This window comes from Ochotona curzoniae, unplaced genomic scaffold (assembly GCF_017591425.1).
Source record: "Ochotona curzoniae isolate NIBS_2020 unplaced genomic scaffold, NIBS_Ocur_1.0 scaffold_1852, whole genome shotgun sequence".
Lineage (NCBI taxonomy): Eukaryota > Metazoa > Chordata > Mammalia > Lagomorpha > Ochotonidae > Ochotona > Ochotona curzoniae.
In genome coordinates, this window is record NW_024467087.1 from 58649377 (window position 1) to 58670028 (window position 20652).

General features: G+C 39.4%; 1 protein-coding gene across 5 annotated transcripts in view; it reads right to left on the minus strand.

Moving 5' to 3' along the window:
- Positions 1–20652, minus strand: part of PHKA1 (phosphorylase kinase regulatory subunit alpha 1) — a 104623-nt gene that overhangs the window by 12358 nt on the left and 71613 nt on the right. For 2 of the 5 annotated variants that reach the window (XM_040999649.1, XM_040999646.1), the window contains 8 exons: positions 12425–12581; positions 11889–11968; positions 9804–9882; positions 9542–9671; positions 4147–4248; positions 3208–3323; positions 3042–3080; positions 929–979 (listed from right to left, as the gene is read on the minus strand). In XM_040999649.1, the coding sequence (XP_040855583.1) occupies positions 929–979; positions 3042–3080; positions 3208–3323; positions 4147–4248; positions 9542–9671; positions 9804–9882; positions 11889–11968; positions 12425–12581 (754 nt within the window). The remainder of the gene's footprint in view (positions 1–928; positions 980–3041; positions 3081–3207; positions 3324–4146; positions 4249–9541; positions 9672–9803; positions 9883–11888; positions 11969–12424; positions 12582–20652) is intronic. The other 3 variants (XM_040999650.1, XM_040999648.1, XM_040999647.1) reach the window with 2 other exon arrangements.

Below are 20652 nucleotides of genomic sequence, written 5' to 3' on the forward strand. Positions count from 1 at the left end.
TAGATGGGTTGCTATGTAATCCATCTTCATTGTTGCTCTCTACCATCAAGAATGTAGGCTGTTCAGATTGGGGTCAAACTCAAAAGGGTATATGTCTGATATTGTATCATCAGGATTTTTGCAAAACAAAATATTAATAGTTTTGAGTTTATAGGTTAAATTTTCTTCTGTGTGTTATTATCCTATCAACACGGATCTGACACAGTTCAACAAGTTTTATTAATTCATTACAGGGTATCTAATTATGGTTAATGAAAACACCAATGTTATCTTCAATAATTTTTGTATTTTTTGTTTAGTCGTCATTTGTCCTAGATCTCTTCAGTTTAAGAGATCTGCAATCATAGGCCATTATGAATCACTGATTCAAATAGAAGAAATGTACTTAAAGAACAGTATTCCTAAACTAAAAGCTTAATGAGGGCACAGAACATATCTGCTTTATTCACTGTTGTAGCTATAGTACCTGGCATAACACTGGCACTCAAATGATAATTACTAAGTGAATCAATAATCACAACAGAATTATTTAAAGAGGTAACTAAAACACAGCTTGCTAGGTATCACCTGCAGTACTTCTGATTTGCATTTGAAGTTCCTAGGTGATACTTACACTGTCTAGCACAATGTTTGGTGCATTGCAGGAATATAGTAAATTCTCTCAGTTGAAGGAATGAATGAATGAACACATACTGAACAACTGTTCCTTAAACTAAGTTTTGTTTTTCTGAAATGGAAAAGAAGATGAAGTAGAACTCCCTTCCCTGCCTTACTAGAAAAGAAATGGAAATATTTCAACCCCACCCTGAAGTTACTTTATAGTTATTTTAGTTCTTGATTTTTCACTCAACCAATGTATGTCTTGAGTTATATAACAGTATATTTAGAGCACTTGTAAATGGCATTAATAAAAGATAGCAGCAGTTACCAGAAAAGATGGTGACATCAAATCTACTCCCAGTGGATGACCACCATTGGGCTATGGAAAAAAAAAAAGAAAGAAAATTTTAAAGGGATAAGGCAAAGAAATAATTACTTATATTTTAAAAAGTTATAAGTAGAGCAAAAGTACAGACTAAGCAACCAGCCAGCAGGATTATTAGTAAAAAGCTGATGAAACAGCCTTCCTGTAACAGGAGCTGGGAAACCTTTTAAAAAAATATATATTTTTTTCTGTCAAGGCCATTTGGATATTTATAACATCATTTGAAGGCAAAAAAAAAAAATTCAACCTACTATAAAATTTTGATTCTGACCTGCAGTTGCTTTGGCAGCACTAGATCAACTGACTTCATAGGCTTTATATGGCCCATGGACTAGACTTCCCTATCCTTACTACGGATCTTTACTCTGTTAGACCTATCTTCAGACCATAGAAGGTCTCCCCAAGAGGCCACTGAACTTATCTGGACAATAAGACGCTGAACTTTATGCTAGGCATGTGTTTTCAAGCAATGAATCTCAACTGAACTTGAACTATGGTTATGCAACAGGTGGAGGAATCCACCATGGGGGGAGGGGTATGGGGAGGGGTGGGGGGAGTCCCCAGCGCCTATAAAACTGTACTACATAATACAGTGTAAGCAACAATAAAAAAAAAAAAAAAAAAAAAAAAAAGACACGATAAAGAATTAACTTAAGAAAATCATCTTAATTTCTCCCCCATAATCAGAAAAGAGGGCATTGGTGAGGGGTGGAAAAGAAATTAGAGCAACATAAACTATCAGCATGCAAGTAGCAACAAAAATTAATACTGAGAAGAAAGTAATGATAATTTAGGGCTCTTAATTCTCTAAATTATAGCCCCTTAAAGACTTTCCCTGAAGACCTGCAAGTAGTGAATGTGTAGAAAAAAACTTAAATGATATAATTGAACAGGTCAAATCTTAATATCATATTAATCTAGCTTGGGACATAAACTTCCAGTTCTAAATATATAATGAACTTGTAAGTAACACAGTATGACTATAAACAACTACAAAAAGTTTAATCACTCTAGATCTAAAAAAGGATTGCATACCAATGTCAATTTTTTCAATACTAAAAATGTAATTCTTTTACCTTTAAAATTGGAAAATGTTCAGATTATTCATTTTATCTGGGAATAATTGGAAAGGGAATACTTATTTTTCAACTCAAGGTCCTTTCTTATTCCATTCTGTTCTTGCCCTTGCTCAAATACAAATGCTGTAAAAAGTATTTAGTAAGTACACCCAAATGAAGTTTATTCCAAACTAAACTTTACGCACTGACTCATTCTTTGCCAAAATAATTTCTGATTTCTCTAAAAAACAAAGCCTCCAGTTCACATTCTTCTTATAGATGTATTTTAATATCACAAGCTATCAATATTCTAGAAGCAAGGGAAGTAATTTTAAGCTTTTTGTTTGAGATCTTTCAGTGACCAAATTAGTACCTTTTCAACTTTAGAGACATTGAAATTATATTATTTTCCAGAAGTTTAAAGGAAGCTAGGGAAACTTGTTTTTTTTAATGTGTGTGTAGTGCAACAACTCACGGAGTCTTATCTACAAGGAAAAGTAAGAGAGGGCAATATGTTGGTTGGTGAATTCCAACAACTGTCAGACTGAAGTAAATGCTTTTCTATGTGTCTACAATGCCTTTTCATAAACCTCTAATGGTGAAACTAAGAGTTAAATTGAGGAAAAACACCTGAACAAAGATTTACAAAGATTTCCTTTTTTTTAGTACTTGTTCTTAAAACTTACAAGTCTAAGTTTAGTTTTATAGGGAGAATTAATACAAAATTACATATCAGTTCTAAAAAAGGAATATGTATACACATAGATCTATATACACACATATATATTTTGATAACAGATGCAAGTTATATTCTTCCTAAAATTAGCAAAATAGCTTGGTTCAGAAAGAGGAAAGTCATAAGATGATTGTTACAATTGAGATTCAAACAAGCTGTTGCATTGTATGTTATCTTTTTTGTAAAAAGGCGAAGAGCTCATGCATGCTACATAGAATTAAAGGCAAGTTAAACTATGTCCAAGGGTCCCTAGCTATTTCACCTGACTCTCAGTTGAGACAGACAGTCTACGAAAATCCACCTGAAAAATAAATGCCTTAAATTAAACTCAAATGAAACAAAATAAGTGATTTCAACAAAGACTCACTCTAAAAAGAATGTTCTCAAATATGACAATATTCCAACTAACTCATGAAATAGTATCTTACCTGCTTTATCTCACTTTTTAACTGCATGATCCCAGTTCGTTCCGTTTTGGTTGCTCCAACAGCACCAATCTCATGAATGGAAATTGCAGGACTGACATTTGAGTCAGTGGGACGAACTGAGAGATTGAAGACATAGTGGCCAATTCAAGTTATTCTCTACCATGTTAAGGGACTAAGATATATTTGTATTTTAGTTTTTAACAAAATTAAAAAATCTGCTAGTAAGACCTCACCATAGTCCACTTACCTACCAGCAGCATCACTGTCAGAAGAAACTTGTTAGTAGAATCTGAGATCCCAACCCAAACCTACTGTATTAGAACCTGCATTTTAGCTCAATCTCCAGATCCAGCATCACTGCTTTCTAACCTTTTAATTTTTTCCTTATCACTCTAGGATCTGGCATCTATCCATTTGATCACACACATCTCATTATGCTAATTTTGAAAGCTGAGAATGAGAAATAAGATCTCTTCATGCGCTCTGTTGCTTGAGAGACACAACAGCAAATAACACCGCCAAAACCACGAGAGAGAGAAATTTTGGAGATGGGAACCAAATCTAACACAAAATTCCTTGTTTTATACACACTGCCTGAAGGCAATTTTATACATTACTTTTAATTCACTTAAATTTTTACATTGATTTGTCATAAGAGATCAGATGCATGTCAATACTCAAAATTTTGGATTTTGGAGCATTTTAGATTTTTGCTTTTCAGATTAGGGATGCTAAATCTGTACATTATTTAAGAAAAAAGATGAGACATATAGTGCTTTCCAAATCTTGATCCAGAATATACTTTGCATTTGATTGGTGTATCCAATGGATTTCTACTGATTTGAGGTAAGATTCCTCTTACTGAAAAAAAAAAATTTAAAAAGCAATGAGTCACTTAAAGCAAGTAATCTGAAACAAAATGTCATGATTTGATCTTACCACTTCGTTCCACTCCAAATTCCTTGCCACTGAGAATGTGGTGTAGGAGATTCTTCATGGCTGAAGGACTGAGATTCATCAGGCCCTCCGTGGCTTCCTCAGCTATGTGGTAGAAACATTAAGACAGAAGAATTTCTACTTTGTTCACCATATCCTCCCTATTTTTCTCTACTTCCTTTCTTGCTTAGCATTTCTGAGTCATTTAATTAGAACAAAGTAATAACTTTCTATCATTATACCAATAGTTATTCATACAGCAAAAGATTACTAATTGTTTAAGGACTGCCTATACAGTTTGTGGATTAGCTAGGTCATTGATTTCTTCTCTCTCATTTCACAACATTAGGGCACTCAGCAGCAGGTGACAAGAATAAAAGAATGTTGGAACTGTAGGCTATTAAAGGATAAGCAATGGGTGTATATTTGCAAATGGACTAAAATAAGTGAAACTTGTCACTCCAAAACTATGGAGACTTAAAGAAAACATATATGGGGATCTGGCCCAGTGGCCCAGTGGTGAAATCGTCACCTGGCAAGTGCCAGGATCATAAATGGGTGCTTGTTCATGTCCTGGCTGTTCCAGTTCCCTTCCAGCTGCCTGCCTGTGTGTGGTCTGGAAAAGCAGCAGAGGATGGTCCAGAGCCTTGGGACCCTACACCCATGTGGAAGACCCAGAAGAGCTCCTGGCTCTTGCCTTCAGATCATCTCAGGTCTGGCTGTTACGGCCACCTGGGGAGTGAACCAGTGGATGCAAGATCATTCTCTGTGTCTCTCCTTCTTTCTGTAAATCTGCCTTTGCAATACACAAGCAAGTAAGTAGGTAAGTAAGTAAGTAAATAAATATATAAATCTTTAAAGAAAACATATATAAACCTGTGAAATGATTGAGAATATTGGGTGAATATCTTGAATTTGTTCACTAACCTGAAACACTGAGAGCAATATTGGCATAAAAATGATGTGACAGGGTATGTAATCTTGAGAGGCTGCTTATCTGGGAACATGTAAAAAGATAAACAATCAAATGTTGCATATACTATGTTTCAAGTGAGAGAGGGGCAAAAAGGTCTTTGAAATTAGGAGGAGGAGTCAATTTCTAAGGGTAGGGATGGATAAAATTAGTAGAAGTATTTTTTAAGCAGTAGGCTGCGGTCACATTTTGAGGGTCTTGAATATCAGATCCAGGGATTTTGACTATTTCTTGAGAAATAAAGATCCACAATTTTGATAAATCCACAGGAAAGATGTCCATAACAGATAATTAAGGAGAAGTGAAGACTGGGAGTTTATTAAACAACCATAACATCTTTCAATAATACCTTGGTTGCCCAGTTAAAGAAGACTCTATAATAAAATAGTATTTTAAAAAGTTCAAGGAAATTAGATCAAAAGATAAATTTGGCGAAAATATTTTGAAATTTATGTATTTTTTTCATAACATGTATTTTCATGAACTTTTAAAATATCTCTCATACACATGGGTTTCAAAAAATTCTGCAAAATAAATACACAGTTTTAAAAAGAGATTTATTTATTGTTAGTAGAAAGTGAGATTTTATAGAGAGGAGAGACAAAGAGAAAGATCTTCCATCCACTCTTCACTCCCCAGGTGGCTACAACAGCCGAAGCTGAGCTGATCCAAAGCCAGGAGCTCTTCCGGTTCTTCAGGGCCTCCCATGTGGGTGCAGGATCCCACAGCTTTGGGCCATCATCCACTGCTTTTCCAGGCCACAGGCAGAGAGCTGGGTGGGAAGTGGAGCACCCGGGACATGAACAGGTGCCTATGTGACAGACTGGCACTTGCAAGCTGAAGACTTTAGTTACTAGGCTACCACGTGGGATCCACAGTTTTATTTATTTATTTTTAAAATATATGACAGAAAGAGACAGAGAAACAGTGCTGTCATCTGTCATTTATTCTCCAAATAACCAAAATAGCAAGAGCAGGGAGAAAATCTGGGAGCCTGGAACTCAATTCAGGTCTCCCATTTGGGTGGCAGGAACCCAATCATCTGGCCATCATCACTACCTCAAAGGGTCTACATTAGCAGGAAGCCAGAACCAGGAACAGAGCCTTGAACCAAGTTACTCTAATATTGGACCAGAATATCTTTTTAAAATTTTAATTACTTTTTAAAGTAGCTCATAAGTACAATTCTAGAACATAGTATTTCCCTCCACTCCTCCTTCTTCCTTTCCTTTCCATTTTTTAAACTTGCATCATATTTTCATTTCATTTTGTCATCACAGGGCCAATGTTCCACTAAATAGGTCAACATGTTAGAAGTAGAATATAGACTACTGTTCAGCAGGAGTGAAGGTGAGGATAATAAATAAGGATCAAACTCCAAGGTGTCAATTTCACTCATATATACATATACACATAATATATTAAGATTTATTATTATTATTTGAAAAGCAGAGTTACAGAGACAAAGAGAGAGAGAGAGAGAGAGAGAGAGAGAGAGAGAGAGAGAGAATCTTTCATCTGCTGGTTTAATCCCACAAATGGCCAGGTCTGGGCCATCCTGAAGCCAGGAGTTTCTTCTATGTCTCCCATGTAGTTATAGGAGCCCAAGCACTTGGGCCACCCTTCATTCCTTCTCCCAGGCCATTAGTAGGGACCTGAACCCAAAGTGGAACAGCTGGGACTTGAATAAGTACCTATATCAAATGTGGCATTACAATAAACAACTTAACATGATACACTACAATGCTGGTCCCTAATATATATATGTGCATGTGTGTGTGATTATGTGTGTATATAAAGAGCAAGCAAGGCTTTTTTGGTAGTCTGTACATTATCTACCACAAATAAGAAAAAATGTGATATTTGTCTTTTTTGGATCTGGATTCTTTCACTAAGCATAATGGTCTCTAGTTTTACCCATTCTGTTGCAAAAGACAGATTTTATTATTTTTGATGATTAAGTAGTATTCCACTGTGTGTATATATACACATTTTCTTTATCCATCAATTGATGGATTTATGGGTTGATTTCATATCTTAGCTGTTGTGAATTCAGCTGTTATAAACAATGGGGTAGGGCCCAGCACAGTAGCCTAGCAGCTAAAGTTCTGGCCTTGCACAAGCCAGGATCCCATATGGACTCCAGTTTTAATTGCAGCAGCCCCATTTCCCATCCAGCTCTCTGCTTATGGCCTGGGAAAGCAGCAAAGGATGTCCAAAGCCTTGGGACCCTGCACCTGCATAGGAGATCTGTAGGAAGCTCCTGGCTCCTGGCTCTGGATTGGCCCAGCTCTGGCAATTGCAGCCACTTGGGGAGTTAATTATCAGGTGGAAGATGTTCCTCTCTCTCCTCCTCTCTGTAAATCTGCCTTTCCAGTAAAAATAAATAAATCTTAAAAAAAAAAAAGCCAATGGGATATAAGTAACCCTTTCATATGCTGTTTCATTTCTTTTGTGTATATTCCAGCAATGGGGACCAGCATATCTTAATCAACACCCAAACTATTTGTCCAAATGCCACTCAAAACATACCTTTTAATGCCATTTTCTGTGATGTTTTTGAAGTATCTACACTCTGTTTAATGAAGTACTTAACTAGAAATCATTTTATATTCGATACATTTGGAAACAAATTCCATTATTTACTAGCTGTGTTATTTTGCACAAGTTATTCACCCTCTCTGAGATTTTCTCCTTGCTGCTAAAATGAGACAATACCTTCTCCAAAGTGTTGATGTAATGCCTACATTCCCACTAAACTAGGGTTTTTTTTTTTAAAGATTTATTTTTTTTTTCTATTGGAAAGTCAGATATATAGAGAGCAGGCGAGACAGAGAGGAAGATCTTCCGTCCACTGATTCACTCCCCAAGTGACTGCATCGGCCAGAATTGTGCCAATCCAGAGCCAGGAGCCAGGATCCTCCTCCAGGTCTCCCACACGGGTGCAGGGTCCCAAAGCACTGGGCCGTCCTCGACCGCTTTCCCAGGCCACAAGCAGGGAGCTGGATGGGAAGCGGGGCTGCCAGGACATGAACCAGCGCTGATATGGGATCCCGGCGCATTCAGGGTGAGGACTTTAACCACTAGGCGACCATGTGGGTAGGTCTTATTTCAAACTTTTTAATTGTTAAATCTGTTATTTGGTGAAACACTAAGGTTTTTTTTTTTTTATTGTAACATAATGTTAAATGTTACCTCAAAACTAAAAAACACGAAGAGGAAATAGGGGGAAAACTAATGGAAGCCAGTATGGTAGTGTAGCAGATGCTTGTTACACTTGTATCCCATATGGGTGCTGGTTTGAGTATTGGCTGCACCACTTCGAGCCCAGATCTCAGCTAATGCACCTGGGAAATCAGTGGAAGATGGCACAAGTGCTTGGGTCCCTGCAACCACATGGGAGACCTGAAAGAAACTCCTGGCTTCAGCCTGGTCCAGCCCTGGGTATTACGCTTATTTGAAAAATGAACAAGTGATGCGAGATTCTATCTTTTCTCCTCTTTTTGTAATTCTGCATTTAAAATAAAAAATAAATAGTTTTTAAATTAATTATTCAAAAAGTCCCCCAAAGGACTCAAATCCATATATTTGTTCATGTATTTGGAAACTACTTAAGCCACACTAAGCTAAGTGTTGTAACAATAGCAGTATTAAAGGGTTGTTGCAAAGGTTCAAGACAATGCCTCTTCTAAACATGAAAGCCAAATGGCATACAGTGTCTGGCATGTTGTAGCTATATAATAATTGCTAGCTATCTTCCTCTAAAGAGTTACCTAAATATTTGGTTTTAACTCAAGTCAGTAAAATAATTAGTTGCTAATAGTTCAGTTGGAAGTCTTTTTGAGGAAAATTTAACTGAAAAGGTGGTTAGAATTGAGTTTTGTAAGCATTTTAGTTTTTGGTGTCATCACTGCTTCAATTATTTTGTATTACTGTTGAAATAAAACAAATATCACCACCTCTTACAGATTTCAAAGGCCTCAACTATTCTTCTACAACTGTTATCTTGCCAAACAGACCTAAAATCAGCTTCAAAGAGTCATGTCAGATAAACTTTAGTAAAATACTGCTTTTTGATAGCACACCGACACTATGATCCACTGATACAGTGAATCAATCTTTGTACAGAAGCTTTGCTGAATCAGTCAGGACACTTGAATTAGGAGAAATGAAGCTAGCAGAAGAGTTAGGAAAAATAGGGAATGCAGAGCCCCCAAGAGGTGGCATTTGGAAATAGCAGGACTAATATAAAAACTCATTCTGTCAGTAACTGACAGAAGTAACTGATTAACATGAAAACAAGATTGCCACACCCAATGTCTGAGCTTTGTATGTAATGTGTTATTTTTCTTTCTCCCCTGATCTCACATTCCACAGACCTTCATTAAATTGAATTTCATCTAAAATAGTTAGGAAATTGCGTACCTGAGCATCGAAGGGAGTGGGCCAGTTCTGTTGCCATAACTTGTATGATCAGGCCAATTCGAAGTCGGAACATTTCAGCAAAGAGGCCAGGCTGAGTTCTCATATACATGGCTAGATATACCATTATTTCCTGTTCAAGCAATGGATATAAACAAACATTATGGTGCTGGTTTTACAGTACCTATCTTATTGTCTGTAAATTGCCAGATCAAACAAACATTAAAATATCAACCATTAGGTTAGAGTTTATAATTCTGCTCACCTGTGTAAGGATTGAAATATTCATGTCACCTTCACTGGCTTCATCTATGAGCTGAGTGAGTGTCTCATAAGGCAGAGGTCTGAGGAAGAAGACAGTGAAGGAAGACAAAAAAAAAAAAAAAGCAACTATGCAACCACTGACACCTAATATATTGAAATGAAAAGCTCTTCTAAAGTCTGTCACTGAGTCAACAGCTTTTTATTACCAGTGCTGTTTTGATTTTTTTCTGTCTGTAGAGCCCAGTCATTGCCTCCATGTATCAGTTTGGCTCCAATCACTTAACTCAGGAGAGTTCCATCCTGTCTAAATCTAGATTTTCTCCCTCTGTAAGAATTTTACTTAAAATACACTCTGTGGTGTCTTTTCATCCCATGTTTTTTTTAAACCATTTTTTGTCATGGTTCGTTCAAAAATTAGCCTTTCTTTAAAAGACAACTTTCACGTGTACAATGTAATAAACTGCGTTTGGGAAGCCATTTTATGACTTCAGAATTGCATCACTTAAGTGTTATGCTGATTTTTTAAAAAAATTATGATGATAATTAGTATTATTAAATGCACACAAAACACACACACACACAGCTAGGCACTTGTTCTACACTTCTGACTCTCATTGATTGACACAAAGCCCTCAGATCATGCTAAATATATTGAAAGGCTAATGGTTAGTATGTTACTATGTGACCTTATTTGGAAATGGGGGGTCTTTATTAAGTTATTAAGTTAAAATGAAGTCATCAGGATTGGCCCTATTCCAATATAATTGGTGTTCCTATGAAAAGGGAGAATTTGAAAACAGACATACACAGAGGGAAGAAATGTGAGGAGACATACTAGGAGTTGGCCATGTACAAATAAAAGAGGGAGGCAGCATGGAACTATGCCACTCACAGCTTTTAGAAAGAAGTAACTCTGTTGACATCCTGACTTGAGCTTGTAGCCTCTAGAACTATGAGGAGAGAATTTCTGTTGTTTAAATCATCTGGTCTGTGATAGTTTGTTATGGCAACCTAAACAAACTCACACAAAGGTTAGGACGATTTTCCTGAAACTTTTCTTGGACTTACACATGGAACCTGTGACAAATGTTCCAAGACATGTCTGTCTAAGCTTTAATATAGGAATTCCAACTGGATCTTGGAACCAATGCAAATCAAGGATGTAAACAAGGAAGGAAGTGGCATGCAAGCATCAGCAAAGGTACACCTTGGTTCTCCCTCATTTGTTTTTCGTGATTTAACTCTATATCTAGAACGTGTTTTGTTTACAAAATAAATTTTTCACTATACTGGCTACAGAATTAGAACTGGCAGGCAGGGAGGATATCATGCTTCAAACTACTTCCTAGTAGAAAAACAGATTTTTCAGATCACTTATGAAGTCAGACTCCCTCTAAAAATACTTCTTGGAAATGCAAGTATAGTCAGCTTGCAGATTTAAATTTTGGCACTGGCATGACATGAAATTAAACAGGTTTAGTGCACATGAGTTTTACTGGCATGGCTAGAGGCAAAAGAAAGATTCATGGGTACGTAATGTTCTATTCCAGCCTGCAACTCAACTCCCCACCAGCTCCAGCCCAAGCCTATCTGAGGGCACATTTTCCTATTAGAAGCTATGGCAGTAATGATCTGATGATAATGTTTTTGCAAGGGTGTTACTTCACTATACTTGCATGTACCCATTCTTTTCCTTTCACTATGATTTGTACTCTTATCCCTTCTTGAGTGCTATGGAGATTCATAATCAGCCCTATGTTCCAGTTGTACACTTTCTTGCCCCTTTCTCTCTCAAGATGGTGAATATTTGCAGGTGTAATTCATGGTGTTCTGGGTTTTTTGTTTTGTTTTGTTTTTGAGATAGCTGAGTTGGGAAAGGCAATAAAAAATCAACCAAAAAAGAAAAAAAAATCTCAAAACAAACAAATAAAAAATAGAGTTTTAATTTCCTGTTTGATTCACTCATGCTATCATTATCAACATTCTCCCCAAGAGGCAGATTAAGGCATCAGGATGATGGCAAGTCTACACAGCCATTTAGACATTCTGAGAAGCTTGACAAAACCCAAACAAGTGCCACACTTACGCAGAGATGGTCTTTTCTCGAGGTTCTGGAGGGAGCCCCACTGTCAAATGTTTCTGATGTGACAGAAGGTCTGTGCAGGCCTATGCAGAAGTGACATAATGTAACATTATTTGTATAACAACTCACATTTCCATGAACATTTCTCTTCACCTCCTAGGAACCTTTATTTTCCCTTAACTAAAGGAAACACCAGATTCTCTTCCTCAGGAAATACAATGAAGGTCAGAGAAGAATGGTTTCTAGGAAGGGACAATGAGTTTTTTCATTGCCTAGAAGGCAGGAACCTTTAGTCTCATGTACATTTATTCTTAAGATCTAAAATTATTATCGTGAATAAAACCTCTATGTCTATAAGTCTTACAGTTCAGTAACATATATTTAATATTTACAAGCAAATTCAAATGTCAGAAACTTCACATGAGAAAGTCAATATCTCAACAGAGTAGAGGCTGTGGTTGTCAGAAAAAAAATATGGAAATCAATTTTTATAGAGCATCTCTAGTTAGATTTAGAATAAATTTGACAATTTTCAGTACCTCATCAAGTGCTTCCACCCTCTTTCTTAAGATCGCAGAGATGTATCGTATCAAGCCCCAGTGACGAATTTTTCCAACTTTGCCATATAGCTCAGTAAGAAGCTCTCTGACTGTGGCACTTCCTTCATCATACAATTCAGTATCCCAGTCAGGTCCTCTGGAATTTTAAAAACAGAACTACATCCAGTAAAGCGTCAGGCAACAATCTTCTCTTTCAATCTTATAATGGATCTAAGTATTTTTGATAGGATTTTCTCATCAGGAAGTTAATTTTTAAAAAGAATCTTTGTACAATCACAAGTTAACACTCAACTCCGCAAGCCAAATAAATGCCTAGACAAGACAAAGCCTAGTTTCAGTTGTACTTTGAAAACATGGATCCTTTTATACTTCCCACATGCTCCATCCAGCTATAGTTAAAGACTTAACTACTGTTCTGTAGAAAGTGTGTTACATTTCATAAACCAATGAAGAAAATAGGAGAATGCGTGCTTATTTTTAAAGATTATATAAACGTGATTATATGCATTATAGCACAAGTTCAGCTACATGTTATAAAAAAGTATATGAAGGGTTCTGAGAATTTAATATATGATGAAAGATTATTTATAAAATGATTAAAAGTCAATCAAGAAGAAGAGCCACAATTCAGGCATATCAGGTAAAACTGCTGCTTGCATCAACATCCCACAGGGGTGCAGTTTGTATCCCAGATGTTGCACTTCTGATCCAGTTCCCTGTTCATCGCCTTGGAAAGCAGCAAAAAATGGCCCAAGGTTTTGGGCCTTGTACACATCTGGAGACCCGGAGAAAGCTCTGGGCACCTGCTTCAGTATTACCCCTGGCCATTTGAGGAATGGGCAAATGGTAGATTTTTCTGTCTCTGCCCCTTGCCTTTCCTGTGGTTCTGTGGTTTCAACAGCCACCTGAAAAAAAGGTAGATCTGTGCCTTACACTGTACGTGCCCTAATTCCAAATGCATAAAACACATAAAGTTACTAAGAAAAAAAAAACTGTGACAATTAGCCTGTAACTTTGGAACAAGAGGACCTTTAACAATGAAAACAGATATGGGAAGCTATAGAATAGGCAATCAGAGAGAATCCCAGTTGGATTGAACTGCATTGATTGAGGGTTTGGACAACAAGCACTATCACTATATTACCAGTAGGGGTAAAAATTGAGATATTCCTTCTGGTGGTCTATTTACAAACATATTTATTAAAATAATATAAAAATAGAATTTTATCAAACTATTAATGTTCAATAATATTGTTGCATATGCTATTAAAACAGTGGAAAACAATCTGATAGTTCTGAAAGCTCTATTCTGAAAGAGTTCTGACAGCTTCTATTGCTAGCTTCATGCTCAAGAGAAATGAAAAAAAAAATTCACATTAATTTGTACACTAATGTTTAGATAGAATCACACAAAATAGCCACAAAGTGCTAAAAAAAAACTCAAATATCAATCAACTGAAAATGGATAAATAAAATGTGGTATAAATATATAGGTAATAACACTTGACAGTTAAATAAATGAAGTACTGATGCATGTTACCACACAGACTAAACTTGAAAATACTATGCTTGGAAGGGCATTTTGGTGCAGTGGCTCAGCAGGCATGGCTGAAATAACTGGGCTTCTGCTATCCACATGGGAGACATGAATTGAGTTTCTGATCCTGGACTTGGACCCATTCCTGGGTTTCTAGGCACTTGGGAAGTGAATTAGTGAATGGAAGCTTTCTCTTTCTGTCTATCCTTTCTCTCTCTCTCTCTCTCTCTCTTTTTTTGTTTCTTGAATAAATAAATAAAGATTAGAAAAGAAAACATTAATATAGAAAATGTGGGACTCATGAAAATGATCATGTGTATGCATATAATGTTTACCCCATGGAAAAATATCAACAATTTCTAAACCCTGAAAATAAAACAATGGAAAAATAAATCAATAAAACAATATATTATGCCAATTCAAAGTGACCCCATTAATACAAGATGTCTAAAACAAACAAATCTGTAGAGACAGAAAGTTGATTAGTACTGAAGAAGGCTGGAGGGATGAAGGAATTGGGAGTTGATGCATAAAGAGAGTGGGTTTCTTTTTGGGGGTAATGGAGATGTTGTAAAATGGATAATAGTGAAGGATGCAGAACACCGCAAATGTATTAAAAATCAATGTAGGGGAGGGAAAAAAACACTCAGTGTGTTGTGTACTTATATCATACATGCTTTAATATATCAATTCCCAGTCAAATTTATCTATGGGATGAATTTCTTCTAGAGATGTGAAATGATGTATCATATAGTATTACTTATGACAGTTCATGATTAGGAAAAATTCAAGTATCTGTTAATAGGAAAGTGGTTAAATATGATATTCAAATAATGTAATGCTATACAAATATCAAGCTGTGCCTAGAGTATGGTAGATAGTGTTTTCCCAAATGTCTACAGTAATTATCTAACACTCTTAAAATTTGAAAGGCATATTTTTACAGAATTCAGAGAGTGAAAGATCTTCCATCCACTGGTTCACTCCCCAAATGACCACAATGTTTGAAGCTGAGTTCTAGGTACTTCTTCTAGATCTCCCATGTGGATTCAGGGGCCCAAGAATTTCAGTCATTGTCCACTGTTTCCCTGAGTCATAAGCAGGGAGCTTGGTCAGAATTGGAGCAGCTGGGACATGAACTGATGACCATATGGGATGCCGGCACACCACACCAGCTCCATCCAAAGCTCTTTTTTCATCGTGACTTTCATAATTCTTCCATTAAAAAGACAGGGTGTGCATGTTCTCCCCAAATACCCAGACACGCATGCCCATAACCTGTTCCTTTCCTGGGACATTTATTCTTAGAACTTAGCCATTGTTATACTCTCACATGTGGAAAAAGTCTCTCTATACATGGCTGTGGGGAGAGGGAGGAGTCATTTGTAACTGTTTCAGCTATAGGAATGAGGTTCTATGAACCATACAGTTTCAATTCCCAGATACAGGAGTGAGCAAGGCTTGTGATGACTCCAGGACCAGACACTGTCTGATCAAAACTGAATGAGTAGCCATAAGCAACATATTTTCAGCTGTACCCAGGCCAAACTCAGAAGTATGAAAGATAATTAAGCAAAATTAAAAGTTATTCTAAGCCACTGAGCTTTGGGGTGATTTCTTATGAAGCAACAGGTAACTGGAACACATATATAGTGATCTATATAATGTTCAGGATTTTAGTTCAAAATGTAAAATATAGATCAGTATATATACTATGCTACCATTCAGGTAAAAAGGCAAATGTATCCACATATATGTCTATTTACTTATATGGGCAATATAAATAAATAAATAAATAAATAAATAAATAAATAAATCTTTCATTCTTCTACTCTTAAATGCCTCAGAGATACTGGGTAGAATTTCAAGTACATTAAAAAAACACATAGCACACCATATACCATCTATATAATGTGGTTTGGTACTACATAGAATACTAGTTTTAGGGGGATTACAGTTATTCATAGGCTATGATAAAGTCAGTATGTATAGTATTAGGTGAAGAAAAGTCATGTTGTTGGAAGCAAAAGGCAGGTGGGTCTTGGGACGGAGTGCCTCATGCCTGGATCCCAGACACCAGCCACCATGTGCATGTGGTGAGCTGTCCCCAGGCCTGCCTGGGCTCCAGATGCTGCTCCCTTCGGGGTGAGTACACCGAGGGGGGAGGCCTCGGTGACTGGGCAAGTCCGGGACCCACCTGATGCCCTCATTGGGTGGTGAATGGGATTGGGGAGGGGCGCGACCTTGGGCCTGGGAGTTTAAACTTCCCTGCTGGTGGGTGTCAGGACGGGGCGTCTCATGCCTGGATCCCAGACGCCAGCCACCATGTACACGTGGTGAGCTGTCCCTGGGCGGCCAGTGTACCATTTGGCGCCAGGCTCCACTTGCTGGCCACCCGGCCGGGAGCTCTGGGGTTTTGGTTCTTTGAATCACTGCTTAGATAGCTCCAGGTTGAACCCATTGTGCTTCTAGGACGTGAAGCATTCATAAAGATTCCCAATGACAGTAACTCTTCCCTTGAGAAACTTGTAATCACTGAACAATGCAGACCACCAAATAACAGTCCATGCAAAAGCTATGGCTCAGGGCTTGTCCTGCAGAATCATATCCTGGTACCTGACATGATGATGGATCAGGAGAAGGGTCACATTAGGCAGGGCCATTACATTAACTAGCACTCAAGAACCATATCTGGGGGTAGATTCTGTGGGGGGATGTGTGGGCCAAACCCTATTAAGATTCTAGCCCCACTGGTTAGCTCAAGAGTTTGGGTGGTGATGGACTAAACTAAGTGTGACCAAGGAGCCTGCCATCAATCACAGGTAAAGGAACCCCCAACAGTCTGGACTGGTCAGGACAGCAGCATCCAAAGGTACATTCTGATTAGGGTGGGGGGTGGGCCGGGCTGCAATGTTCACCAGCTCATACAAGGCCAAATGGAAGGTCAGAGTTCGCTGGAACCTGGCCTAAACCCAATGGCATGTATGAGAACTGGGTCTGGGAGTGGATTAAGTGGAGGAACTTTGGAAACTCCCTTGGCGAGTCAGAACTTCCGCTGATGAACATGTGGTCCAGACCTGGGGGTCAGACAAGCTGGTCAAAGTAGCTCCAACAGCTGGCAAATGTGTCAATTGGTAATGGAACAGGGTGGACCAGGCAGGACTGAGCAAACCTTAGCCCACAAGCGAAACTAGAGACAAAGAGGGAGCACAAGTCATGCCGAGTAGGCTCTTGCACCTACTGCTCTGCATGAGCCAGGAACGCTAAGCCACAGTGTCTAAGGCAGAGGCTGGGACAGGTGAGGGGCTGAGCCAAGCTGAGTCAGAGCAACCACTGCCATGCGTGTGATCTATGGCAGGGAGCAGGCCTGGTTAGGGAGCTAAGGGGACAACCATAGCTGGGTTGAGGTTCCCACCAAGGGGCGCGTGGCCTGGAATGGGGGCTGTGTTCTGATCTGGAAATGGTTGTAGTCTCCCTTGGCACAAGTGTGGACTGGGATTGGATGCACCGAGCCAGGCCAGACTCCAACACCCTCTGGTGTCCTGGAGGATTAGGGTAGATGTGGAATGGACTAGACAAGGTCTCAATTGCTACTGAGCCGTGTGTGAGCTATATATGGGTACGGACGAGCCATGGCTGGGCTGAAACATCTAGCAGAAAGAACCAGTTTGGGTTGAAGGCCAGTCAGGAAAAGCCACAGTTCCTGTTATGACAGGAGGTGGACTGAGTAGGGTTGGCTCACTGCTATACGCAAAATCTGGCATTGGGAGAGGTTCTGATGGAGGAGCCTGGGCAACTCCTTTGGCAGGACACAGTCCTGGCAGGTAAGCGCAAGAAACATGATAGGAAACAGCCCAGAACAGGTCATGGAAAGTTACCCACTGGCATACATTTGGCATGGGTCGGGGGAAGACCAGGCTGAATCTGTTCACATCATCCACTGGCAAATCCAAGCACCAGAACAGTGTGGGTTGAGCCAGGTTTGGTCGCAACAAAAACTAGTGCACAATACAGAATGCTAATGTGAGGCTGCCTGTACTGGATGTGACTGCAGCGCCCAACCAGCACGTGTGAGAACCAGGAAAGGAGGGGGCAGAGCTGGCAGGGGAATAAGGGATGGTTCCTTTGCTGGACAGCTACTCCCGCTGGAGAGCGTAGGCTGGGATGGGGGCAGACCAGACTAAGCAGGGCTACAACATCTGTATTCCTTAGGTGGACAAGATCAGGGAAAAGCCAGGCTGGGCCGATTATTCCTACTGGTGCAAACAAAATTAGAGTGGGTGAGGGTTGTCTGGGCTTAGCCACAGCATCAGCTGGCAGAAGCTGGCACTGGGGCCTACTTCTGTCAAGTCAAACCAGAGAGCTACCTGGAGAGAACATAATCCAGGAGTGAGAGAGGCCTGGGAGGGAAATAGTGGGCTCATCCCTCTTGGGTTACCACTTCCACGGGAGGGCATGAAAACTAGGACAATGGTTGGGGTGGAATGGGGTGTGGGACAGACTGGACTACTGCTACACATCCTGGCAAACCAGGGTAGGGGATGGGCCTGGTGGGGGTTATTGCGGGTCGCTCCAACTAGGCTGCAGCTCCCACTTGTTTATGCAAGGGCCAAGTATGTGCTGGGCAGAACCAGGCTGGACTGCAACATCCATTGGTTCCAATGGAAGTCGGGACTGAGAACAGAACCAACCCAGCGATTGCAACCACCAGCTGATCAGGGCGATGGACTGTGCTGGGCCCTGTACTTGCTAGTACATACAAGAATCTGGTTTGAGAACACCTCAGACAAAGTTTTTTTGGAGACTTCCCCAATCAAAATGCTGCACTCAGAACCCTAACCAAGAAAAGAGAGAAGACAGGTGAATCAACCATCTCAGCTATATGTTGGCAGTGAAATATGGGGCAAACAGAGACTCTATGATGGATTATGTCAATCAGTGGATTCTTCAAAGATCTCATTGTGCTTGGAGTGGCAAGATTGGCAGCAAGTGGCAAGATTCATAAGTGTTGAAGTATCAAAACCACTTGAGCAAGAACCTCGGAGCATGCCCTACATCCAGGTCCTGGGGAGGGTGGGAAATTGGGTGGGCCTTCTCCCTTAATACCCCCCTTTAAACATGAAGGAAACAATATGGAAATAATAGTCTTACCCACTTTCCTATAGCCCTGAACCTTTTTGCCCTGATTAACTAGATTGTCAAAAATGTAATAATAAAAAAAAAAGAAGCAAAAGACAGTCAGTCATGTACCTGAATTGGTGGGACAGTGTGATCCTGTTACATCATATATCTGTTATCTGCCTATCTCAACCACCCTTCAAAAGCTTCAATTTCCATCCAAACTACCATCATTTTGTCCTTATCCCAGCACTCCTTTCATCTTCTCTATTTTTCATTATTCAAAATTCAGTATGTGTTGACACATCATCAGCTTTCAAAAGATTATTGTTAAAGATGTACTACCACAAAATAAAAAGGAAATAGAGATATCAAAATAATAATACCCAATACCTCTTTGTTTTGGGAATAACAAACATAAGCTTGTGGTTAGACCTGGACAGGGCCGCAACAAGAGAAGTCCTTCACATTATGAGCTTGCCCTGAGATGTCAGGAACAGGTTCTGTCACTAAGGAGGGAAGAGAGGTAAGGGAACTTCAAGAGGGGGAGGAAAAGGGTGTTACACATCTAGGTGATGTCCCTCAGCAGAAACACAGGGAATGTCTGGGTTATAGATCTCTGAAGGGCACAGTGATTTGGTGCTTCATGTGGTGGGGCTTATACCTATTGGTGTGAATGTGGTATGGTACTTTGAGACGTATACAAAGCAGGCATATCCTAAATGGCGAAACCTCTGGGGGTTCAGGCTCTTTATTTATTCTATTTTAAAAAATTATTATCATTTTATGATACAGTTCTATAGGCTCTGGGATTTCCCGTCCCCCTCCCCAAGTACTCTCCCCTCACTGATATTCCCTCTATTATCACAATGGGTAGTCTTTCATAAACAGTTGTAAGTCCATCATTCTGCTACTAAAGTGTTTCCTGACATTGTAGGCATGGGCAATGTCAGAGAGTCCAGCATCCTACTGTCAGGATATGTTCAATGGTTTCACTGGGAGTCCATGTTTGGTCTGGATGCAGAGATGCATACTGTACTATGTCTCCACATCTGGACATGACAGTCAATGCTACACTTGTATTATACATCTCCTTAAACATAGAGCCAGAAAACATAGTCCACAACAGGGAAAAAACCAGAAAATTTACATCAACATGAAGTTAAAAAACATGCTACAGAATGACCAATGCATTGCTAAAGTGAGGAAAAAGAAAATAAAATACCTTCTTATAGAAATTGATGCTACTGCATGACTCATGTGGCGCTGAAGAAATGACAATAAAAACACAAACACTGGCCTGGCACAGTAGGCTACCAGCTAAAGTCCTCACCTTGCACGCTCTGGGATCCCATATGGGCGCTGGTTCTAACCCCAATGGCCCCGCTTCCCATCCAGCTCCCTGCTTATGGCCTGGGAAAGCAGTTGAGGGCAGCTGAAAGCCTTGGGACCCTGCACCCACGTGGGAGACCTGGAAGAGGCTCCTGGCTCCTGGCTTCAGATCAGCACAGCTCTGGCTGTTGCGGCTGCTTGGGCAGTGAGTCAACAGATG